This window comes from Falco rusticolus, chromosome 8 (assembly GCF_015220075.1).
Source record: "Falco rusticolus isolate bFalRus1 chromosome 8, bFalRus1.pri, whole genome shotgun sequence".
NCBI lineage: Eukaryota > Metazoa > Chordata > Aves > Falconiformes > Falconidae > Falco > Falco rusticolus.
In genome coordinates, this window is record NC_051194.1 from 17,595,144 (window position 1) to 17,621,643 (window position 26,500).

General features: G+C 36.3%; 2 protein-coding genes across 2 annotated transcripts in view; one reads left to right on the forward strand and one right to left on the reverse strand.

Moving 5' to 3' along the window:
* The window catches only part of DOCK2 (dedicator of cytokinesis 2), a 197,715-nt gene that overhangs the window by 86,132 nt on the left and 85,083 nt on the right, over positions 1–26,500 (forward strand). The window lies entirely within an intron of this gene.
* The window catches only part of INSYN2B (inhibitory synaptic factor family member 2B), a 40,872-nt gene that overhangs the window by 8,053 nt on the left and 6,319 nt on the right, over positions 1–26,500 (reverse strand). The window contains exon 2 of the mRNA XM_037398283.1: positions 2,651–4,828. Within this exon, the coding sequence (XP_037254180.1) occupies positions 2,651–4,032 (1,382 nt within the window). The 5' untranslated portion in view covers positions 4,033–4,828. The remainder of the gene's footprint in view (positions 1–2,650; positions 4,829–26,500) is intronic.

A 26,500-nucleotide genomic window follows, 5' to 3' on the forward strand; every position in this document is an offset into this window, starting at 1 on the left:
GGAATTCAAGTGGAGGTTCTTCACATGTGGTGTTGCGCTACCTCCACGAGTATTTGGAATGTTCAGTTTTACTGCTAGATGATTCTAGCAAGATGGATTGAAGCTTATAATTAAATCTCAGTGTGAAACTTAAAATTTATTTGGCAAAATTTTTGTTTTCAGCCATGTGGTGACTGAACAGACATGGACTATAAATATTGCTGTATAATCTGACTGTGCTTCACTGCGAGTTACTCTTTGTAATGGTCAGGTTTGCAAACATAATTGAAACTTGTCCACTCTGTCATACATAACTACGTGCAGGGGAGAAAATGTGGGTATTTTGTTCTGTAATTTTGTAAAGAACCATAGTGGGGTAATAGTGGTATGAAATACATTATAGACAAGTGACTGCTAAAACTTGATACATACTTGGATTTCCACTCCCTCCCCTTGGATCTTGCTTGTAAACCAAAATTTTGTGGTTCGGTGTTTCATAAATGTTTTTGCATTTTTGTTATCAGTATGTCTACATGGATTTTTTTTTGTGCTGTGTCTAGGCTATTACAAAGTTAGTGTTAGAAAATCATGTGAGCTTTTTGGATAGAGAAAAATTACTAAGAATAACCCTCTGAGAGAGGATAGTTGGAGCTGAATTATATGGAAAACATGTTACATGGACTAAAATTATATGTGGGCACAGTGGAAAGTAACAGAAGTCTTTTTGTGCTAACAGCCAGATGGACATTATTGGTTAATGTTTCCAGATTAAAAAGGCAATCTGTACAGAGTGAAATTACAGGTTAACTTGACTTATTTTAGTTTTTAAAATGAGTTTAAATTCATGTCTGGAGTGCGAGTTGGAGAATTATTCATCAGTAATGCAAGAAGGTAATTTCAATTCCCACATAAAATACTTTGAGAAAGAAAGAATTCTTCAAAATAGGTTTAATTTTCAAGTTTTAAGAAAATTAGGATATGTAAAATTGTGGCTTCAGTTGTATCCTGAGAGTTTCTGCACAGCCACACAAACCATTCCTGTCCACAAGGGAACAAGTGCAAAGGCCTAGTGCTGCGTTGTGTGAGCAAGTCAGTGTCATGCTCTGTGCTATTTCTGGCTGGTTGAACCTGCACAAAAATCTCAAGGCAGCCCTCTTTCTGTGGTGTTTGCAGAGTTTTTGGAAATGTGGCAGATTATCAGATTTATTCCTTAACTGTAGTCAGTAAACACTATTGATACACATGATGTGATTTTAAAATTAAGGATGTAGTTTTACACACAAACCAGCTGCACATAAATGATTATTCTAGCTGCCTACCTGTGCTTAGTATAAAAGTAAATATATTGTAACATAGACTTTCTGATGTTTTAGATTTAAAAAAATTAAGTTGAATGGAACCTGTATTCTCTTGATATTTTTGAAAGATTTATTTATGGGTTTTTTTGAAGACGAAAAATTATTTGATGGATATACTTACTACGTTACCACAGACTGGTCAGGATTGGAAGGGACCTCTGGAGATCACCTAGTCCAACCCCCTGCTAAAGCTGGGTCTGCTAGAGCAGGTTGCACAGAATGGCATCCAAGGAGGTTTTAAATGTTACCCAAGAAGGAGTCTCCACACTTAGTATAAGTAGGAGCTGCTCTTAATTTTTTGGAAATTATTATAAGGATAGTCTAAAACCTGTTTAGAAATACTTAAAATTCTATTGTAACCTTGTCCTACAAAGGTGTGCAATCCTTAAACATTAGTTGCATTTATTGTATTATTCTTATTATAAATAATGCAGAAATAATTTGCATAAATAAGTTACATAATGCTTTCGGCCTTGGCAAATAGTTACTATTAAAGAATACTAAAAGACAGGTCATGCATTCTTATGATAGTGCAGAAAGCAGTCATTCCAAAATCTGAGATTCTGAAGTGAGTTCTTGCTAACAGGATTCACGGGCTCTATGTTCGTATTTTCAATCCCTTCTAAGCACCGACCTTCCGCTCTTGTGAAATCTGCCTGACATATTGAAGCTCTTGAAGTCTACCTGGTGTTGCGCCTTTTCATATTCTTCAGGCATTCCCTTTAAGCAGTGATGTTGTTTGTGACATTATGAAATGTAACTTACAATGTGGTCCCCAAATGTTTGCAGATACTGTGCTTTAGCCACTAATCCTTTTACTTGCTTATGAAGGCAGTAATAATTTATTGAACAGGAGCACGTTTTTGCTGATACAAACTCTTTCAGCAGTAGGACTGCTTTGGCAATAAATGCATATCTGACTTTGCTAGTAAGAGCTGGTTGGGTTGCTATTACACTACGTTGGTTCATTAAAGTGTTGGGGTTTGTTGTTAATAATGCATGCAGACTTTAGCTAGATGGAGACTGCCAGCTCTTGGGTGTCAGTGACTTTGTACCTGACACACCAAATCGAAATAAAAAAGGGAGTTAATAAACTGTCACACTGGGTTTAGTAAAGGCAGTGTCAGCTAAAGTCAGGTGATAGACTTGCTTCTCTACTGAGGCCCAAGTACCAGAAAAAGGGTATAAGATACCATTTTTGCAAACTCATCTTTAAATATCACAGGAAAGATTCTTTCAGTAGCAAAGGTTAAAAGAATGCTAACATCTAATTCATACTTCTGATGGATTATTAATATTAAAATGCACCATACCCTTCACTGAGGGCTCGGGATTTTTCCAGGTCTTGGATTACATTCAAAAGGACTTTAATCTTCTCCTGGTTCGATTGCAAGGATTCCTCTACAGACTGCAGCCTGCCTTGTAGGGCACAGAGTTCATCATGTGCCAAATGAATTTGATTTATTTTGCTAATCTCTTTGTTGATTTGTGGTTTTATTTCATTCCTTGGCAGATAAGACTTTATGTGAAATCCTTCTAAACAGCTGTTACACTGGGAAACATCTGACTGGGTAGAATTTCTCTCGATTTCAGTATTACATGACAGAGTAGATTTTGATGCATTACTGCTGGTCAATGACATTATTGTGTGATCATCATTTGTTAATGTTACACAGCTGGAATCTGTTTTGTGCTCTCCTGCCTGTTGATAGTCTCTGAGGAAACAAGGAGATGAACTGTGATTTGATGGAGGTGATAATGGAGTAGTTTCCTTACTGCTAGCATCTTTGCTGGCTACAAGCGGCTCAGAATCACTTTTATCTGCTTCACAAGAGTCAGAATGAGGATTACATTCACTGCAGTTAGTAGAATTGCTTAGGCAAGGGTATGCTTTTTCAGAATTAGATGACAGCATGCCGTTTTCATTATTTTCATTGCTATTTATGACAGTAGCAGAATGCAGTGAATTATTTAAATTCATGGTTGTGTCTGGAGCATCAGTGGAAACGTTGCCGTCTTTTGGGAAACTCATGTGTATGTATTCAGGCACCTGTGTAGAAACAGTTGTCTTCTCTGAGACTGAGAAATCATCTGAGTAGATAGGTCCATTGTTTTGTGCTTTTAATGGTCTTTGACTTAACTGACCATCCACTTCGCTATTCCTAAATCCATCTTCCAAATGATTAGTTATTCTTAAGTAACAGAGATCTGAAGACATAATGTCTTTTTCAGAAAGGCTGCCATTTACTTGGATAGAATTTGCAGGCTCACTTGGCATTTCTGTTAATGATTTGCTTACAGTCAGTTTTTTCTTCTTAAAAATGGGGAAGTGTTTCCTGAGGCTAGGAGATGTTTGTACAGCAATATTCCGAAGCCCCTTCTGAGCCCTGGGAAAAGATGGAGATGGATGTAGCAAAGCACTGTGATCCCTAAATATTTTGGGTTTTCCAGTTATGAATGCTATATCTTGGGCAGGATCAGCATCCAGTTCTGTCTTTGCGTTCACACCATCATCCTTGAATCGAACTTGCTGAGATTTGGTCCTGCGGTGGTGTGGCTGTCTCATAAAATCAGCTGAATCCAAACTGTTCCTTTTCAATAGCACTGGGCGCATTTTCATGCTTTGCTGGGCCATTGAATCACCATTTAAACTCTGTAAGTAACATGTTTCTTTATGACCCATTTCATTTGTCATTTGAACTCTATATTAAGATTGTTCCTAAGATACAAACAAACACCTTACTCCTGAAGAATCAAAGCTTTTCATTCTTCTTATTGTTATTATGTATACTTTTAACAGACATACTCTTTTTAGGGATGCTCCTTCAAATTGAATTGCTGATTAGACCAAATGCGAAGATAACAAAATATCACATTTAAGGAAAGACTCTTGTAGCTAGGGAATGCAGGAATCCTTGTGTTTTGAAGGTAACACGATACCTGTATTACAAAACTGCAACAGGCTGTTATGCTTACAGTTAACTAATTTAAAGGGAACACTGAGTCTGTGGCTTTCCTGATGGCTCTTAATTTGACAGTCAGCTCTTCATTAGTGATTCAGGTTCTCTTAAAATGGATCAGTCACATATGTTTTACTTGCATGTTGTCTAAACAACAAGCATTATAACTTTTGGAAGCATTCTCATTTCTGACGCATAGTTTTGCTGGTAGAATATATCTATTATTACCAAACTGAATTGCTTTCTTTAGAGACAGTTTTTCATCTTCAGCCATCTTTGTAATGTTGCAAATGAAACTAATCTTCCCAAACAGTTAAGCAAAATGTCACCACTTCTGACCAGGTGAAAAAACACCATCCAGTGGGTTTCAGTGAGAGAAGTGATTGATGTGTAGCTGTTAGTTCATGCAAATACAAGGCCAGCCATATCCAAGGGACTGTTTCTTTTGGGGAAGTTCTGTAAGTACTTTGGCATCAGCAGAGTAGTCCAGACTGAATAACCAGCAAATGCAGAATAACAGGATAATGTTTCCTGCAAGTAAAAAGACAACAGTTGTAGATGAACAAACTGCCAGACAAGGTCATTTTCTTCTGCTGTCTCCTAAGCAACTTTTCATCTCTAGTTGTTCTCTAACCATGGCAGTGAGATACTTGTATAGAAACTGAAAAAATGTTTTACAATTTGGAAGTGCCTAATGTTTTCTTCATATGAAATACAGAACACCAAATATGGATATAAAATATTCAGAGTACTTTTCCCTTTGTGATCAGTACTCATGTGCAGGCCTCAATCTGGTCCCAAAATATAGATCTTAAAACTTAAATATTCATATTTAAAAATGACTATTAAATCTTGTAATGGATGAAATGTCAAAAAAATGAACAATACAATTGTAAGTTCTTAAATTGGAGGCAAGTTGGGGTTCGAACAAAACTAAAAATTTTTTTAAGTGTTCAGATTTGAGTACAACTCTTGGTCAAGGAAAAATAAATTTATTTTGGAATGTGATTAATGCAAATAGAACCTTTTCTGGGGAGATGAAATCTCTTTCCCCTGTAATAGCAATTATTTGGGAATCAAGACTGAAATTGGCTACACATATGTGTAGTGTTCTACTCGGTTTGCATTCAGGAGACTGGCCTGTAAAGCTCTTATTTGTCACATTTGTCCAGAGCTCATAATGAAAAAATAAGTATTAGACACTTTGAGTGACCATGATAACTTAGATTTCTGAAAAACAATTAGGACAATAATATAGTCATAATGACTATGGATTGCATTAGGAAGATTGAAAGAAAGTATGAGAACATATTTTCTTATGGAGCCAGTGGTTATCACAATTTTACTTGTAAGTATTTTAGTCTTTATCAAATGTAGTATAACCACTGATCTGTTTTTTGTACTCCAAAAAATAAGTCTTCGACCAGTTTGTCACAGCTGGCACTTCAATTATGTTTATCACAGTTTTTGTCACAGAGACAGGTTATTCATAGGTTAAAGTGTAATGAGCATTGACTGCTTTCAAGTTCTTTATATTTATTCTATAAAAATAGTTTTATTGGTGAAATTTGAAGTGCTAATGAATTGTCACTCCACATGCTGATTATGGATGCATCGCCTGCATTGACTACCAGGATGGGTCTTCATAGGTTTGTGCTCAAGTGTACACATGGATGATTCCCTGAAGCTAGACAGTCATAGCCAGGCTGTTTAATGGTACATTTTACTAACTGAAGGGTTGTGCGATATTGTGTCCTCTTTCTGGAATATGAATCCATGTGCTATGATGTATTGGCCGGTGGCATGGCAGGGTATGGGAAAGGCATGAAACAATACATTGTTAATGAACATGTGATGTACTAGAGCTGCAGTAAGAAAATATAGAGGCAGTAAACATGCAAATGAAGTCTTACACTTCACCCATGTCAGTAGACAACTAAACACATGACTAGCAGTCACATAGGCCAAGGCTAATATTATTGCTTCAGTATTTATATGTCAAAATATAAGTTACCATAATAGAATTTTCTTGGCAACCTTTGCTACAAATTTGGATTCGTTATGGCTTCCTGAAAAAATAACATGTAGATGAGTCTGTTGTATATAGTTTGTTCAAATTGTCTATGCATTTTAGCTAGGACTTGTAACTCCAGATGTCTACAGTGTTAAGAATGGTTTTGCTGTTTCTTACCCGAATAATCTGTGTGATAGAGTCCTGACAAATGTTAATTCTCCTACCCAAGTAATTTCAGAATAGTTTGAGCCAGAATTCAGTATATGCAATGACTAGTAGCAGACTTTAAGTCCTGAATTTCAAAACCCACTCATCAGATGTACCTGTATGTAAAATAACTTTCCTGTATTTTTAATAAATTATGCTAAATCTGACACTAGCTGCTAGAACAGAATAGGGATAAAAGGATAAATTTATGCAAAGTGTGGGAAACATTCTATGGGATTTTTAATAATGCAACCTAGTTTGCTTTTAGGATTACAGTAATTTTTAAGACTGGGGCTAAATTTCCAGCATAGTGTTAATTTAATATTAATCCTGTTCCCTGATAATTCACTGGTGGTTTCATTACCCTTATTACTTTCATTATCTTAGTGTACCTTTTATTTAAGCATTGCACAAATGTTACCATATTAAATTTACAGGAATTGATGAGATGGGTGCAGTGGGAAAAATCTTGTTACGAAATACAGCAAACTGTTCTGTAGCTTCATGTAACATTTAAGCAATGTAATATAATTTAAGCAAAGTAATAACGCAATATTATTTTATTATTAAGTTCTAGAAGAAAATGATGGTTGGGTGATTTCACCGCAGAGAGAAAGGTTGCATACAATATCGAGGAAACAAATACATACATTAATGCCAAACTTTACTTTCATGATATGCTAGCATTAAGTAGCTTAAATCACTGTTCTGCTTGTTCACTAGAAACAAATATACACAATAAACAAGTCAAACACTTTCTGCAAATAAAGTTCCGGTGCCAAGTTCTGAATTCTCACTTCATCCACTAATTATGGAGGCTTTTTACAGTTTTGTTTGGCAATTTATCCAAATATTGCAGTAGCTTTTTCCACTTCCCATCACAGCTGCTGTGCTCCAGGCGGATGGGCTACTTTAAAAGTAATACTTGCCCAATTAAATTCACAAAGAAACTTAATACTCTGTGTTTCAAATACAAGTCAAAAGCCCTTAAGGGTTTTAGGAGGGCTCTCTACTTTGGCTGTAGAGGCATGTGAGCTAGATTCTTGCATTCTTAATTTGCAAATTGCTATTTTGATTCTGTGTAATTTTTAGCTAACTTGATATCCACAAGTCTGGGGTTCATATGAATTGTTGTAATGAAAGTTTTGATGCTGTTATTTATATTGGATTGAGCTGAAATAAAAATTACATAGATAGGAATTCTCAAATATTTAGATTGAAACCCCAAACTAATGAATTTCAGTGGGCTGCAAGTGCCTGTGTTTAGATTAACAAATCAGTGCAACCTTGCCCATTACTAAGTTTAAATAATAATATCCCTTGCCCAGAATATAATTCCTCCCTCTTTTCTGGCACAGTAATTTACAGGTCTTTTTTTGCTCATTATTTCACTTTGACTGAAGTATGAAACATTCTAAGGATCTATTTCATAGAAATGCTTTCAATATATTAATTTAACTTCTGTCACTCATAACAAAAAGCATATGTCATTTTTAAATTTATATCTTGTAATAACAACAGTTTTAGTAGGAGAAATCTATTGGGCTTTAATGTCTGTCAGGGTTCCATGATCTCACATCCAACTATCCAGCCTCTTCCTCATCCCTTCCTCGGGCAGCTCCTTCTCAGTCCCAAGGAAATACCTCTTGCTTTGGTGGTTTTGCTTAATTAACACTGTGGATTTGTCCCAATCTTTTCATTCACTGCTTTTTGAAGCAAGTGGCCTATTAGGCGCCTGGTGGGTGTGGGGATTTTTTGTTTGTTTGTTTGTTTTCATTTAATTCTTATGCTGTGAAAGCAGATTTTAATTTTGTAATCCACCACCACCACCACCACCCCCACCCCCCGCATGCTTTGCATGCACAGTTTTTCACAGTGACAGTTACTCTCCAGTGTGAACTTATTTTAGCTCCAGTGCAATTGTATTCCAGGTGTAGTAAGTGAATTGCCTGGAAAAGACGAACATGCAAAGCCTTCCGCCTCAAACACCAATCAAACTGGTTTTCAAGCCTCAAGATTACATTTTTTAATTCTTGGAAATGCACACACAATTTAGTTAGCAAGCCAGGCAGAGGAAATTTGAGCACAAGAGAGAGTTATATTTTTTAACAATTTTTTTCCATCTTTCCTTCCTTTGCCGCCTTGATTTCTTGAGGAGTGTCAAACATATTTTTGGTTTATGTTTCAGTTTAATGAGTGAAGCTTGTAGGTAGGGGAGTGCAACTGGTAAGGATAACTGAAGATTATGAGAAATTACTTGAAAAAGCATATAGCAAAAGGCAGTGGGGATTTTGGAAGAGTGTGAATGTGCGGCTGTAGTGGTTTTGGGTTTTTCTACAGTGTTTGGAAAACAATATTAGACATGGTTTTCAAATTCATTCATGTGAAGTTTGACACCTTAATTTTCTGTTTTAGTAGTTTGCTCAAAGGAAAGCAGTATTTTTCCTTGTCGTGAAATTGTGCCATATATTTGCAGTATTTTGCTTTTCTTTTATGCATGTTAAAGCAGTATTTTTTTGAAAAACAAGTTTGGACAGACCCTCTTTGATAAAGTCACTAGGCTAAAATGATTTTGTGGGGACTTTCACCAGGAAGACGATTACTATAATTTACCTTGTAGTACTTTTGAGTATCAGCACTTTAAATTTCCTGATTCACTCTAAATTTTTGCTGCTTCCTGATGATCTATCTACCCAAGGTTAAACAGCAGATAAATTCAAGCATTATAGATCCAATGACACCTGCCAGAGCTGTAATAACTGTAAGTTAATATATTCAGTGAGTAGTTTTATGTCATGTCTGATTTGTGTTTTATCCTGTATAATGTAATTTTCTATGATTTGCAGCTAGGTGGACATGTTCATTTTAGAGTCATCTTGATTTATTTAATTACGGTTTGTGTTTGATAAGAAGTTGTTTTGTATGTGGCAGAATCAGAATCATGATCCTCAGTTTCTGATAAATTTGTGTGATTGTGTTGCAAACCTCTCTGATATTTCTAAACTATTGGCAGGACAAAAGGCTGCATGTGTTACGGCTGTTCTGAACTGTGTGCTTGTTAATGGCTGGATGGCAGACTAAATGCTGCAGAGAGGACTCATTCCATATGCAAGTTTAACCCTGCTGTTCAACAAGAAAAATCAGTGACTGAAATGAAACTTTTTTGATTAACAAATATAAATTCATCTTTTAATTGCATTGGTTTGTATCAGTTTTCTTCATGTTCATTTTCTCTGTCAGACATCTTCAATAGATGTTGGCCAAGCTGTTTAATTTAGCTATATCTCTACTTTTTATAAAACTTGCGTTGGCTTTTTTCCTCAAAATGAGAGATTTTGAGGGTATATTTAGATATGCTTCTGAAATCCCTGCACTCTAAAGTGAAGCGTACATCACCAGATAGCATGAAGAGCTAGAGATAGATTTAAAACCACTGGCATTGGATGATGTTAAAAGTTATCTCTTTTCCCCTTTTCCTGCCCTTTTGTCACAATAATACAACCTTAGCTGAATTGCAAGATTCCCCTTGTCCCCAAGCCTAAATGTAAACAGTAATTTGAAGGTGACTGTCTTTGTTCTCCCTCCATCTGCAGACCTGAGTCAAGTTTAGATGCTTTGTCTTTCTTCTTTTCAGTGCAATGGAAGTTTTGGAAAACATATTGGCAAAAATACGATGAGATGGATAGCTATGTATTTTTCTTCAGAGATGTAAACTTACAACTGGAATAAAAAATACTGTATTCACTGTGGAGGCAATCTTTAAAATCTAGAAATATAAAGCAATTTAATAATTTAGTGGTTCTGTAACTCTCAAAATTCTTAATCTTAGTATCCAAATTTTTCTTTGTTCGCTATTCTCTCAAAGGTAACCTGTAAAGCAACAATTACAGTAAGTCATTCTAGGATGGATTATAATGAACATCTCACATTTTCATAACCTAGGAAACCTCAGTGGAACTTACGGTCCCATTTACTGCAAATTTCTAAGTTCAGTGAGGCCAGAAAGGAAGTCATCATGGTCCGGTGGACTGCAGAATGGTTTTTAATAGTTTGACAGTTAATAATGTAAGGTAACTTTCATGTTTATAGCAGGCTTTTGTATATTAGCATCAGGTTATTTGGGGGATTTTGAGTCTGGAGTAGAATGAAAATAACATAAGAAAGTAACTTTCAGTGGTTTCTTGATGCAAGAAGCTTTAAAGAATAAATAAGGCTCATACTTTGTTGAAAACTTCCTACCTTTTGCATCATGAAAGTATTCCGATTTTCTCATCCTAAAATGTCTATTGAGTGTTTTTTAAACATTACACATTTTCACCATTGAATTCATTACTGACATATTTTTTTAAATGCAGTTTGTAACCCTATCCAGGAGTTAGTACTGTGTCTGCCTTTGAAAAAGGTGGATGTAATTTATGTTCAGTCAACAGCTGTAGCTGCAATATGGACAATGCAATTAGGTGCTACCTTTCACCTGACACTTTCACCAATTAGTTTCAACAGTTTCCAGATCGAAGGTAACTGAAATATTAATGTTCATGGCGGTCCTTTAAGAGTCCAAGTCAGTTGTTAAAGTAGCCCCATCAAGTGCTGAACTGCCCATGAAAAACGAAATTGTGATCTATGATCATCATCATTATGTACTGACTGGACATCTTGGGCCCAGACCACTGAATTTCTCTTCAGATGCATGTTAGTAGCCACTGGGGTACAGACCATACTGTTCAGGTTAGTGTAACTATTCTGTTGGAAAGCTTTATTCCAGATTTTGTTGGGATGGCACTATTAGTTTAAGTCATATCTGAGAACTGGTTGTCAAAAGGGTTTGTGACAAAGTTCAGACAAAAACATATCCCACTCTGCAGTTACCTTATGTACCAGTGACATTCTTTAGGATGCGGACTTAATTAGCAGCTGAATTATTTTAATAGTTGTTAATAGTAACAAACTGAACTTTGGCCCACAGATTTTTATTAGGGTCTGCAAAGAACTATCTTGAAAATTCTATGGATGCCTCGTTTCCTTTCACTTTCACATTTTCCTGTATTCATTTATTCATTATGGTGTTACTGAAGTACAGCTGTTTCTGTGATACGCTTTGGTTTGTTTCTTGGATTTAACAGCTACAATTGACTTGTGTGGTGCTTGCCACATTAATAATGTTGCTGTAAGAACAGATTGTGAGAGTCCTCAAACTTAATTCTTTTAGTTTGGTTTTTTTCAGTGTTTGCATCTGTGCTGCCAAATATCTCCTATGTTACTGGCCCGTGTTTTGGCACAATCTTAGTCCTCTTTTGCATCTGTGTACCCTGGTTTTATGCCTAGCAACTGGGAGAAGAGTTAGCTGTGGTGAGCTCCCACTGGATCCTTGAGGGTCCAGTCAAGCGCTACCGATGCAGCCTCAGATTTCTGCTCATTCAAATGTCTCTCTGGTCAGGACAGATGGGGACTGGTGAAAAAAACCCTCTGTTCTCAGGAGGTGTATTTCTAACGTAAGAAGAAACTGGGTGAGTTTCTTGGAGCTTTTGATAAACATTAAGTGTGAAAAGGAATAAAAAGCAAAATCAGAGAGAACTTTTTAGCTTCCTTTTGTGTTGTTCTACACAAAAGCTTCAGTTTTTTAAAATCTTGCATAAAAAGCCAGTACATTTACCTTTACAGGAAAAATAGTGCATGCTCCAAACCCCTACAAATTCCAGCCAAATATAACTTTAATTCCCTTGATGTGGCCTTTTTGAATATAGTGTGATGTTTTGTATTTCTGTAGTGGTTTTACTTACAATAACACAGCTAATTTTATCCTTAAAAAGTTGGATATATTTATTCAGTTAGACCTGCAGGCCTGATTTCAAAATGGCAAAATCCTGAAATGGCAAGGTTTTACTGTTTGGAAGACTTATGTAATATCTTTCTGACAGCTTAGTTAGACACTCTGAACTACACTGGTTTTTTCCTTGCCTTTTGAACATATGAAAGAAAGCAGTATCTACTGAACAGAGATGTCACCAGCTTTATGTGCTAATTTTAGCATGAAACACTGAGGTCCAATTATTTTCCAATCATGAGTTCTCTTCACCTTGAAAATGTCCAAAACTTCTTAAGGATGTCAGACTCAAATGAGACTCATGTTCTTTTTATGAAGGTAACAGTCAGAGGCAGCACATGGTGATCACAGGTATTTGTTCCTGGTAAAACCAGAGCAAGGGCAGTCTGTCATGCAGTAAGTGGCTTGGTATTCAAATCTTGATGACTTCACAAAATTTTCTTCCAGAATCTCATTGGTGCTGAAGCAAGAAGGCTTCCTCTTTTGAAAAACAAACCAACCAAAAACCAAAAAAAAAACCCACAAAAAAACCCCAACAAAAAAGCCAACCACCCTTGTAAGACTAGAAGGCAGAAGTTTTCGCAAACATATTTTAGATAGTTTGTTGCAGAAGGAAATGGATAGAAATGTACTGAAAGTTACAGATGGACTGCAAGGAGGCTTCTGCAGGGGGTATTTTCAGATGAAAATGGATGAAAGTTGCAGAGCCTTTAAAGTAAAAAGAATCCCCCAAAAGTGCAAATTTGTAGCTTACTGTGATACACAGGAAGAAGCTGGCAGAGGAATTTTTAAACGGCCTCTGTGTACAGGGGTCAATTGTTGATCACAACAAGGAGTCTTCTTGTTTGTGTCCCACAGAAGAAGGCAAAAAGCTATTTATGAAGATAAATGTGTTTATTATAAGAGATGGAATAATTCGTGAAGCACAGTTTGGTATCTAGATTTTTCTGCAGTGCACAGGTGACCTTGTGTAGTAGTATTCTATTATTTATGCTCATTGACCAGTACACGAAATATCCCATTCCGATTGTGTGCGCTGCCACAGAAGAGTTCTGTGCGTTCCTGTATGTGCTCAAACATTCCCTACTGCAGTGGTTTTAGTAATGCTGAATGAACCTCTCTTGAGCAACTAAGAAACAAACACCCAAGCAGGAGGTATGAACCAAACGCTGCTAGCAGGTTTTGTGAATGAACCACCTCAAGGTGGGGTCAGGGTGAATGGAGAGGAGGGTCTAACACAGGTAACTAATACAGGGTAAGACATAAGCTTCTGACTGCAGAAAGGGAACGTTTCAGTGATGTAAGAGATTGTAGGATTCTATCTCTATACAGCCAGATTTTAAAATTACTTCAGGTTGGTCAAGATGCTGTGATATTTCCTGCAGCAGAAAAATGGACTTAGCTAAGCAGGTGTTAGGAATGAAAATTGTGTGCTTTGGCGATGCTTTGAGATGATGCAATGCCATTCCACATGATTTGCTGAAGATGCACTGAAAGATAAAATCACGATGATCTTATTTGTGAATATGATTTTCAGAACTGTGATACTTAAAATTCCTTTATTCTACTCTAATAAAAATAGAAGTTCAGCCATCTCCGTTGAAGAGATGATACGTTCCACTTGCTGTTTCAGAGCAAAAGGCTTCATGGATTAGAAAATGTTTCTCTCTTAATATGTCTTTTGGAGCATATATTGGAAATTGTTTATACAAGGTTTATTTTCAGGAAATAAGATGCAACAGATACTTTTAAGTGAATAAATTCAGTCACATATATATATAGTACATAAGCTGGAGTAGATCGCTTTTTGCAGTTAGTTTGTAAAGAGAAGTGTACTTAAAACTGGGAAATTTCTTTTGAAGAAATGCTTGAGTGCCTACAGGGAGATGGAAGTTATCCAATATGACAGGTTGGTGAGCTAGAAAGTGTCCAAATAGCTGGTTCATAACGCAAAATTTCAGTGCTTTTTCTTGTGTAAATCTGGTACTGTACTATTTTTGTGGTAGCTGAAAAAATACCGGGAAGTACTTGATGTTTGCCTACAAATATGCATACATATTACACCTTAGATTACTGTAAATTTATATCCAGGCTTCTTAAGAAGTTAACATATCTATATCTAAATGTAGGTATAGTTATATATGTAGCCTGTGCATAGGCAGGTGTGCACATCTGTGTGTGTGAGCAGCCCTTAGCAGTTTGATTAGATGTTCATGCAACTTACCTTTTGTTCTTTCTCTCTGGTTGTCTAGTTATAATGACTACACCTGTTATAAGAATGAAACAATATTTTTTCTGTGTAGTGAACTTAAAACCTACGCTGACATGTGGTGACAGTTTGTCACTCCCCATCACCTTTCTTCTGTGTGTCTTTGTTGAGAAGACTGCTATAGGAAATGCATGCCATGTATTTCATATGTGGACTTTGGCGCCTTTGTTCTGCTATCTTCTACCTTACCTGACACTTCTGAGCTCTTGCTATTCTTCAGATGTCGGCTGCTCATATATTAACAAAAGATTCTTTGTCATATACAGGTGAGGGGTGGGAGGGGGAATTTGCTTTATTTATTTTTTTCCTTCCAGTTCCTTATCCTACTTGGTATTTCAGTCCTATTTCATAGTGTGTGTGTGTGTATGTTTGTTTTTTTCAGTAGAGTATCAACAATAACTAAAAGTAGCAATATGTGGTCATCTCATGTGTTTGTTTGAATTTTTGGACTTGTTTACTCAAAACATTAGCGCAGCTGAGGTAAAAGTTCAAAAGTGTGGTTTTGCTATCCTGGACTTCTAGAAGTTAACCTACCTTCATAATATACATGCTGAATTTCTTTGTCCCTTTACAGTGTATACCACTCCTGTTTATTTCTGAACACAAGTAGTCTGTGTCTTTTCTAAACACAGCATGAAGAGGCCAAAACTACCTGAAGTGTCTCATAGTGATTCTGTAACATAATCCCTTCCTGTCATCCCACAGGATCTAGTTTGCTGTCCTCAGAACAACAAAAATTGATGGGCTTTGTTCTTATGGCACAGAAGTACTTTCATTACAGAATTCACTTTTCAGTGCTTGGCTCAGACTAGTATTTTCAGGAATTTTCACAATATGGGCATCTTGTGTTATGCACAGACATGTAGTATTCTTTACATTCCTATGCTGGCAGTAACATGCAGTGATAACTTTCACCTTTTAAAATGCATCATGGTGTAGTTAAGTATCCAGCTAAAGCCACTACCTGCATAGAGAGGGACAAACTATAAAGGCCCAGACTCCACTTGTGAAATATTTCCATTATTTTAACTTTTGCAATGTATTATTCAAATTTGAATTCCATTCCATTACATACAGCAAAAAGTTATCTTGAGTTTCAATCATAGTGATTCAGACAAATAGAAACCATTTATTTCCTTACTAGAATTATTTTTATCTTCCTATAAGTAAAGCTCCTTTTAGGAAAAAAACCCATAATTTCTGCCTAGACATTCATACACTGAAAATGATACTTATGTATTCATTTGTGAGCTGCAGAACTCTGATTTGAATGTATATACTCCTCTCAAACTGAAATTCAAACACTAGCAAAATGGTATGGCATGCTTTGTTTCAGTCATTAATGAAAGGTTATGAGGGTGGCTGTATGCCCTTGAGAAAGATATCCATGCAGTGTGCAGGGAAACTTTGAGTATGTAACAGGAAAAATTCTGCCGTCTTCTCTAACAGTGTTCTCAAGTTTCACAAAACACTACTCTTCATTGCTGTGCTTCTGGATTTTGAAGACATCATAATGATATTCTTGTATTTTCCTAGAGTGACTATATATGTTGGGAATGCCTAGTAGCATGACACCATCTGCCCAAGTTGTGTAATTTTTCATTATGTCTATTTATGAATAAAGTTTGATCATTGCAATGTCTTGCTTGATTTCTGAAGGCAATTTTGCTTTTTCTAAGTAGGCTGCTTAGTACAGCAGTGTGGTCTAGGTGGGAATATAGGTATCATGGATAAAGTCTAGGATACCAGGCACTGTGATTCCATTTATGTGGGCCACTGCATTAATGGTGTAGTATAAGTGTGGCTGAGAGGCAGAGCGTTTTTTCTTCCCACAGAGTTCCCAGCTGACCTGAAAGTGTGATTTATAGGTCAGTATTGGCTTTCAATGAACCTGTTGAGAATGTGACCACAATGACTGTGATTTGTCGTCTTGTGTCTGATGAGAAAGCCCAGAGGATACTGGGGGCAAAGAGCCTGGTGTTCTGCCTGTTTGGACAGCTGGGGGGAAATAAATGTTGTCTTTGTTCTGTGTCTCTGATATTAGTCTTCCTTGTTAAAATGGATGTGCAAACTGTACCTAGAGTGAACACTACTATTTAAAAAAAGAATATTATGTCTCTTATGTTTAGGCTTCTATACCTGATTTTTCTGGGCAGATTTGTTCTTAATTCCCCAAGAAAGAAGTTAATGCATTAGGATTTTTTAAAAACCTGTAGCTACTTTGTATCCATGCTTCTCTTATTATTTGATGGACTGTATCTTCTGTTTGCGTCTACTTGAAAGGGTGCATGATACATTCTTCATACTAGAGTTGCTGGTGAATGTGAAAGGAAGGCTATGGGGGTAATACCGCTTCTGTACTTTAAGAGCTGTTTTGCTTTTGAAATAGAGCTATGTGGGATGTATCTAAGAGATTTGAATTCCAGGCAAAAAATACTATTTCTATCCTAAACCATTTTAAAGCAGAATAAAGCATTTGCTACAGACTCTGACTTGTACACTTGAGTTTCTTTCATCATTACAGTATGTATTTACTTTGAAAAAAACAATTTTTGAGTGTATTTGCTGCAGCTCCTTTGCTTTCAGTTGGTTTCTGTATTCTGTTTTTTCAATTAATTTATTACTTCAGAGCAAGAATAATGACATGGCAAAGCTGAGTCCAAAAATATTTAGCAGTCTGCTGTGCTGCAGCTATACATAATGCCTTGTAAGCATAGTGTTTTCAGTTGTGATTCTTCAGGTTCTTCATAATTTGCCTTTTTCCCCCTTCAGTACGTGGGAGCATTCAGTAAATGTAAGGAGTCAACTGTTACTCTCATTTATATCAGAAACCTGGGCATATTGGGAGATGGTAAGAAAAGAAGCCATGCCAGGTTCTGGCTGAAACACGTTCTGCCATGGTTTCTGTGTTGTCTACAGAAATATTGAAACCTGTGTGGAAAGATTATTGTGCCAGACCTCATCATGGCAACAGGGCTAGAATTTAAAATCTGTGTCTTGAGACTTTTTTACCTGTATTCCTCCAGGTTGGTGAATGACATCAGAAATGCAAGTGGCAATATATTTTGTCCTCATGAGAAATATTTTGTGTACTTAGCTGAATATACCTTGGTGTATCTCTTCCCAACTGCTGGTTTTGAAAAACATTTTCAGTGTGAGGGAATTGAATTATGGCAGTTTAGAGACTGGGTTACAAGAAACTGCCTGGCAGTAACTGCTGGAGAGACTGAAATTATGCTTATTGGCTTTGGCAGGCTATATGCAGAGAATGACACTTCCCATAAGCTCCCTACTTCTGGTGTGAAAAGCTGCAGGTGAAGAAAGAATGTAGGTTGAGATAAAATGAGCTGGGGAGTCCTCTGAGAAAATCTGGTATCAATTGTGATCATGCCTACTTTTCAGTATCAGAGGAATCTTTTCTTGGGTTTTATCATTCTAACATGTAGTCTGCTAAGAGAGTCTAACGTATTGGCATGTTTTTTCTTTGAATGTTTGCAAAATGAAGCAATGATGTAATTGTCAATAAGGTTGGTAGCTTGGGTTCTTGTATGACTTGTGCTTCATTTTATCTTCAGTGTGCCATGAGCCAAAATTATCCATTCTTGAGGGGGGCTGGTGAGAAGAGCAGAGCAAGAAGGAAACCTGTTTGTTATGAGTTCCTGCTATAAATTATTTTACTTCAAAATACATCAACCTGATGATGTTGGAGAGTTCAGTGACGTATTTCAGGGAGTTATAATTAAATACGTGAGAAGTATGTGACAAAAAAGTCTGTAGGCATGCTTGTTCTCTTCCTTTGCATTTGCGAATTTTAGGTCTATTCCTTGTTGTCCGCAGTATAGGTATTAGGGAAACTCAAAGTTCAGATTTATAAGACTTACAAGAATTTGCTAAAAACACAACACTTAGTATCCTGACCAGCTGTTTAACAAACTAACAGCTTGATGATACTAATAAATAATGGGAAGTGACAACACAGGTATATTTTCTTTTGGTTGCATCTGATCTGTTGTGCAGTACTTCTCTCTTAATGCATGAGAAATGTTGCAGGTTTAGTTTCATGACCATTCTGAAAGCAATTCTTTTCAGTCATGTTTTCAGTCTGGTACAACAACTTACCCATAATTCTCTGTGTCTTTATTCTGTCATTTTATAGACCGCTTCTGTATGTTTTAATGCTTTTCAGTTCAATGTTGCTTGTGAGGTGCATAGATTATTATGTAGGACAGATGCCTTTAAAAATGAACTGTAGCATCATTATTGCCTGACTATTTTTTCTAAAGGTAGAGAAAAGTTCCTTTTGAAAGCCTTTTTGTTGTGAGGAGAGGATTTGAAAAAAGCCCACTTTAGTTAACTATTTGCAGCCTGAAAAATAACATAGCCTTACCATTGCTCTCTAAGGTTTGCTCCGCTTAGGAGCCGCAGGCATCGAATGTAAGCTTCTCTGCAGCCCATTCTTAGACAGAGATACTAATTCTAAGTTACAGCATTATTGCCATGTGTAGCATTATTTTAATATATGTATGGCTAAATATTGTTCCCTCTTCAAAGTAATAGAATGAAAAATCAATCAATTCTGGTCCCACTGCCGTAAGGCAAACTAGATTATTTTCAATTTACACTTCATTCAGATACTATTTTTTTATCTTTTTTTGATAATTGTTGCTGACTTAGAACAGGTTACAAGAGTTTAAAATCATCTGGGTACTAACAGGTATCGAGGTATGTAGGAATATGGACTGTTAAAGAAAACACCCAAACTTTGTCCCTTGGTATTTAGAAACAAAATGTGCTTATCTTCTTTGTCTAAAGTTTGTTTATTTGTCAATGCAGTAAGATGAAAAATTCTGAGTTACATAGGAACTGGGCACTCACTCAGTTGGAACCCAAACGCCTTTGATGACTGAAGTGCTGAGGGTGACATGTTAAAAACTAGGAGCATGAATTTACAGTTTCTCTATCAAGCTTGTAACTCTGTGAACGTATTGCTTTGGTATATTCAGCTTCTAATCTTGATAATGTTTACTGTCTTTTAATATTAGTTTTGGAGTGCCTATGTAAAGAAAAGGAGACTCTGCAGATAAATGTTATTATCAAGATGTCACAATGTCTGGAGTTAAGGGCTGAGATTCAGTAGCTGTGGGTCTTCTGGCACACTGCATCACTTTGCATACAGAAACAGAGGATGAAGCAATTTCTGTGCAATTGTATAATCTTAGAAGGATAAAATACGGTAAGATCATGATATTTAAAAGGAAGCCAGTACAATGGCAGAAAAAAAAAAATGAGACTGCACTTTAGTATATGTTGAGATGGTGGAGAGAGTGTGATCTTAAAACATACTAAAGTAGCATGTATGTATGCATGCATGTATGTCTTGCTGCAGTCATTTAGAATCAACAGGATGTTGAGCCTAGTCTGTCTTGGAATACATTCAAAAAGCAGAGCCACAATAATCTGGTTCAAAAAAAAAAAAAACAAAACACCAAAGTGTAGATAAATCTTTCACTGTGTCTTGGGAAAGGCAATGCTTAACCTTGTTGAGTTTCTAAGATGACTGAACACAAAGGCATGGCAGGTCATCCTTTAATGATCCACTCATGTGGCCACTAGAGGAAAGATTAAGATCTGTGAATGTACAAAGGCCTCTGAACCTCACTGAAGAAATTAGCAGCATGTCACTTCTCTGGGTAACATGAGATGTCCTAGTGATGTCAAGGGTAAAACAAAAGCCTTTTTCTTTGCTTTTTCTCATATCAGATATTTCTCAATATCTGAATCTTGTACCTGAATTTATACTTGTTTAGATTGAAATTCTATTTTTAGCTAGCATTGTTATTTTTAGATAGTCAGAAAAGTTAATTGCTAGGCATGTTTAATAAAACTGCACCGTCCTGAGCTGTGTGACACTTGCTTGTCATTCAGTGTTGGGTATTTTGTTACTCGGTCTTTACTCAGGCTGGCATTTTGAAGAAGTCCGGAAGTTATATGTGGGAATTGAAACAAGTGTAACTCAAAACCCATATGGAAGTATTTGTATTCTCAAATTAGTTTTCCACAAGTGAAAGCAGTAAACTTCAAAGGAGACAGGAGGATAGAATACCTGTAGTAGGCTCTACAAATTAATAGAAAGTTCTGATCCTCCTATATTTTGCAATATGTGAAATCCTTAAAAAGTAGTAAGTTAATCATATAAGTAAATGCATATTGCCTTAAAATCACTTTCCTTGTGCTTTTTGGTGCTTTTCTAAGCCTAAGAATGCAGAATGGCCCATGTAATTGCAAATTTTACATAATTGTACCATTTTTAGTGAGCTGGAGAAGAAAATGGCAATCTCTGCTCTTAAGTGGCTGCATAATATGGCCTGCCCTGCTTCAGTCTCTGGAGTAAAGAACAGCTTTCTTCTTTTTTGTATCACTGGGATATTCTCTTGGGGGCTGTTGTTGTCATTCTATAATTTTATCGAAGTTAATTCCTGTTTTCTTATTATGCCATATAAGCAGTGTGTTGTCTTAGTGGCTCTGCAGTGAGGTTATTTTCATAAAATTGTACTGGCTTTTATTTTAAAGAAAAAATTCATTGTTAAAATGTCTCCTTGGGAATAGCTTCAGGTTTAAGTTGGGTAAGTAGCAGTCTGATGAAAATCTTGAAATGTATTCCTGCACTATTAACAACTTTAACTATTATAAAACATCAAGCACATAGGCGTGGTTTCTTTGTCTTTAAGACTAGAGTGGAAATGCAATTTTTCCGATGTTTTTCAGATACAGGTGAACAAGAAACCAAATGGCTACGTTGCCACAAATTTGAGCAAGGCAGGCAAACCTGCCTGTTAGAGAAGCCTGGGTTATCTTACGTTGTGGGAGCAAAACTAATTAGGTGTGCTTTTCAGTTTCTATTGTTTGATTTTTGTCTTGTGAAATTAGGGGGAAAAAACCCCAACCAATAGAAAAACCCATGGCGCTTCAAAAAAATGAAATGATAGAACCGTAAAGATCTTGAAGTGTGTAATCTGTCAATATTAATATGTTATTTTCCTGACTATAAGTCTAGAAAGCCTTATAAGGCAGGAATATAAGGTCATCTAACTGGCAGCCTAAAGGCATGTATATCCTTCTATAACAGGAATGACCTAGTTCAGTGGGAATATTCTCTCCTCCACCCCCACCTCCTTTTTTTTTTTTTTTTAATTTCATGTGTTGATAGAAATGTTTGTGTTCCTAGTATTGCTTGTTTCATGAACAGCTTCCAGAAGATCATAGGATTCACATAGTTAGGTCTGGTGCAATAATTAAGATTTCTGTTAGCAGACTATAAAGGCTTATTTTCCTATGACACTACATAGGCTTGTACATTAGGTTGTTTCTTCCTTTAGCTTGCTTTGAAATGCTGATGTGCCCCAAACCTGTGGGCAGGGGTGCACCAGTGATAAAGGAGGAAGAGCCAACACAGAGACTTGTATTTGAACAAGGGCTGGGTATTTCAGCTGCTAGCAGTGCTCAGTCTAAACTACTCTGGCAGCCCACTGTCCATACCCTACATATTTATTTTCTTCAGTTTCTTTGCCACCAGAGAACCTCTTCCCTACACAATGCTGTGACATCCTGAATAAAATGGTCTTTAATTCAGTGGAGCGCAAGTTCTTTTTCTCTGTCCTCCACAATTCTGGCAATTATATTATTGGTTTCCTGTTTCCATGCTTGATTACTCTGTTCTTCCAGAGCATCTGTGACTTGAGCTGTGCAACCTGCTAAGTCTGACCTAATGTCCTGGAACTCTTTAATTGCAGCACTGTCATTTAGATTTTTATGATAATCTGGAAGGGGTAAGGGAGTTTCACTACTATTTCTGTACTTCAGATGTGCTTCTTCTCTTAGTGCCTTATTCATTTGGCATTGACATATATACATGATATTCTTCCTTCTCTTGTAAACTCCTTTTTGTCTTTGCATTTTTTACAAATAATTTGTATTTATTACTAAAATGATATAAATATTTAAATGTTTTCTGCATTTAGTAATCTCAGAGGTCAGGACATTGTACCAAGGAGAGATTAAATAAGTCATTTTTTTCTTATGTGACTACAGTACCATGTAAAAAATGGTAAATGGCCTTGGTATACTAGTAAATGCTTTTTTGCATCATGTTTTCTAAATATAAGAAATTCTGTGGGAAAGACTGTATAGCATCTTGTGTTTCCTTGTGTTGATATCTTCCTCTGTTTTTTAAGAAAAAATAGGTTACTGAATTCCTGGCACTAAGCTGTGCAGTCTAGTAAGTTCTGGCTTAAGCTATAAAATATTATCAGTATCCTTTAAAATAAAAGCTAAGCAGAACAAGATACTTTTTTTTTTTTCTTCTTCTTAATAAAACATGCCTTGAAAACTGATAATGATCCAAATGGGAAATTTTATTCCAGTCCCCTTTGAAGTTAAGTAAGATCATGAGAATCACCTCTAGCTTTTCAAACTCTTTTCTTAATATTGTAAGGTTGCAAGTGTAATTCTGAGAGGGCTTTGTTGAGTAGGAATCGCACAGTAGATCACAAGATACAGGTTTAGGGAGCTGTAATGTAACATTCAGTTCAATAGGTTTACGCTAACTTAAATGAGAAAATAAATTGTTTATAAAACATACCATAATGATGTTGTCAAGAAGTTAGTCCTCTTAAAATATCTTGAAAATTCTTTCGAGTATGTGATGGTATAGCATCTACTGAATGCTTGTTCTGTCCCCTAGTTCTGTAGAGGTGATTGTGTATATATATATTCATTACTAAAGTAAAATGACAAAAAATTATTTGCTTCATAAACAGACCCTTTTGTATCATTTCAATGGAGTGGTATAATAAAGGTGATTCTACATACCATGACCCTAATAAGCTCTTATGAACAGTTTCAGTACTATAGTTCTGAAACTGCTTTTAAATTTGATAGCATTAGTATAGGAGTGTAGCTAGTGTAGGTGTAAATTGCGATATTTCTAATCATAAACTTTTTTTCTGTATGTGTCATTAAATATATACTGATGGTCCCACACATTCTGTATTACTGTCACTAAAAAGAAACTTATAAAACTGTTTAGGAGACACATACATTAAATATCAGAGACAGAACAACATATGTTTTGTGTATGTTCTTTCTCTCGCACTCTGACTCATTGATCAAGTCTGCTTATATACGACTGTGATTCTGATTTTGTTTTCTGCTAGGAATGCAACTCCCTAACACGTACCTATGCTCATTATTTCTGTTTGCGAGGTTCAGGGCAAGGTGTTAGCACTCTGGTTTGTTAGCAAGATAAACTATTTTGATGAAATCCCAGTTTAGTGAGGAAAAATAAATCACTTCAAATAGCCCTGAATATTTTGGCAGTGAAGCAACACAAAGAAGTGTCTTTTTGTTATATAATTGTCATCCTCTGAAGGACTTCATATGGTCACATGACACGGCACCACAAAATACATCAATATTTGTGTTTGTTAAAATGGTGCAAAAAGTTTGAAAATCAGTCAGTGTTTGAGAAGACCTGTTGCAACACGGTGTTGTTGTATCAATACTCACCATCCATTCTCAGGAGGATTTATGTTTGGGTTGGGGTTTTCTGTGTGTGAGATGAATTTTAGAATGGGCATATAATTTGTTGTCTGAAGTATTTAATGCCAAGGAAGCAGAGGTGTCGCCTTTGAGCATCCATATGTGTGTTACAAATAACAGGAACAGGAGTTCAGTCTTGCCCTATTGCAGTTTTAGGATTCAGAGGCTCCTAGATTGCTGTCATTGAGCAACTAAGGGACAGTCACACTACTGATGGAGCATAAGCCAGGATGTTCTAGAATTCCATGTGTTCTTCTCTTCGTTGGCAAGATTGCTGCCCCAGCTTCAGAAAGCAGCTTTAGCCATCAAATTGAGAAGCTTCCCAAGCAGACAGTTTCAGAACTCTTCAGAGCACATACAAACTAAGCTAGTTCCCTAAACACTGCAGTCAAAACAAGTAATCTATTTCAAAATAAACTCCAACCATTTGTTAAATGAAGTGTTTGTGTATAATATATATATCTAACCTGTTCAAATTCTCATCGGTTTTCTTTATTAACTTGTAGCTGTGAAACACAGTGAATGTTACATATTTTCTGTCCTGTGTTTCTACAAAAGTGTATTGTACATGTATGGTTACGTATTTACCCTTAACTGTATAATGTGATTGTTCATCTCCTGTACTAATGACCTTGCTTTTTACAAGCTTATGACTGGCTTCTCTTTTCCTCATTTTAAAGAAAAAAAAAAAAAAAAAAAAAATGAAGTAAAACCAATAGCTAAAATATTCCCTGATTTAGTTATATCATACTTGTTTCCTAGTAAGAACATAATAAATTCAGCTCTTGTTGGGCTGGTGCAAAGAATTATTAAAAGTATTCCAAATTCTGCCAAAGCTGAGGTGTAATGTATTAGTATGACGCAGTCCCCCCGAAAGAGATGAGCATGTGCACAAACTATTGGTGCAGGCGATGTATATTATCTCAGTTTCTGGATTCCTTGTGATAACTGAAACTGTCAACTGGGACATCTGAGAAGTGGTACTCCTTAATGAGCCACACCTAAGAGGGATGCTTATTTGGCAGTAGTTTGCAGAATACCCACTAGCAGGTCATTCTGTAATTTTTGAAGTTTTATCCCTGCATGTTTATACATGCGTCCCCATGTGGGTTTCTTCTTTTACTGAGTATTCCCTGTGCTTTCTATATTGATCAGCTTACCCAAGATTCAATATGAAAAGCTCTGTCTTAGAATTTTATTTTTTTTATGAACTTGCTTTTTTAGCTAGTTACTCTACTGACCACGCTCCAAGATTTTTTTTCATGTTTGAAAGTGGAGCCCACTATTATGTAACTATTAAAAACCTAATATAAACTCCAATTGGGTATAACTGTAATATTTTTCATATTTCAGATATAAAACTTTTTCAATGGTTACTCCTTTGGTTTTACTTTAAAATGAAAATATGATTTCTGTTCACTTTGTCCCTCCCTGATTTCATCTGCGGCAGAGTAGCAACTGGACAGAACATGTAGGAGTTCACATAACACCTTTCCATAGCCTAGCTGGCTTTAAAAACCATATAGTATTTTTTCCCGTATCAGACTTACATAGTTAGAAAATTATATGAAGTGGTCATAAGCATGCTGTGTTATGGTAACCAAGATTTGTGTCAGTACACCTTCCTTCCTTGATGGTGAAGTCCCCATTTATCCACACTGGATGCCTTCTACATACTTTCTGTTGATGTAGTATGAATTCTTCTTAAACTCTGTGGGTAAATTCCTATATATATTGGAGCTTCTGTGTACACACATGCTTAAATCTATTTCATTTCTTCTCTTTTCCCCTACTGCAGCTGTGAAAAAGCAGAGGGCAACATTACTGTAGGGAGAGTCCCTTTGCCAGGGTAGTGTTGGTAAACAACGGAGTTGATAGGAGAGCTTCAGGGCAGTTATCTCTGCATCTCCATTTGTTTCAACCGGTGGGTTAACAGAATCTTGAGGATCTATGTGAAAGGTTCAGGATATTCTGGGATTTTTTGGTGCCCCCTCATATATTCATCATTTAGATCCTAGAAAAATCTATTTTGTCTAATTTCCTGATGAATTGGTTAAAAAATAACTTGTTTTTTAAGACAGGCTGAGCATGAGAGTTTGATTTAGAGGAAAGCATTAAGAGTTCTCCTGGCTTTATTCTCTGTGTATTTCCAGGGTATGCTGAGTATGGGTTTTGTTTACTTTTCACCACCTCAACAGACCAGAATTAGACCATAGTTAGCTTTCAACCAGCAAGAACAGTAGGTAAAACAATCTTAAACAATAAAATATGGAGGTAAAAAGAACTTTTATT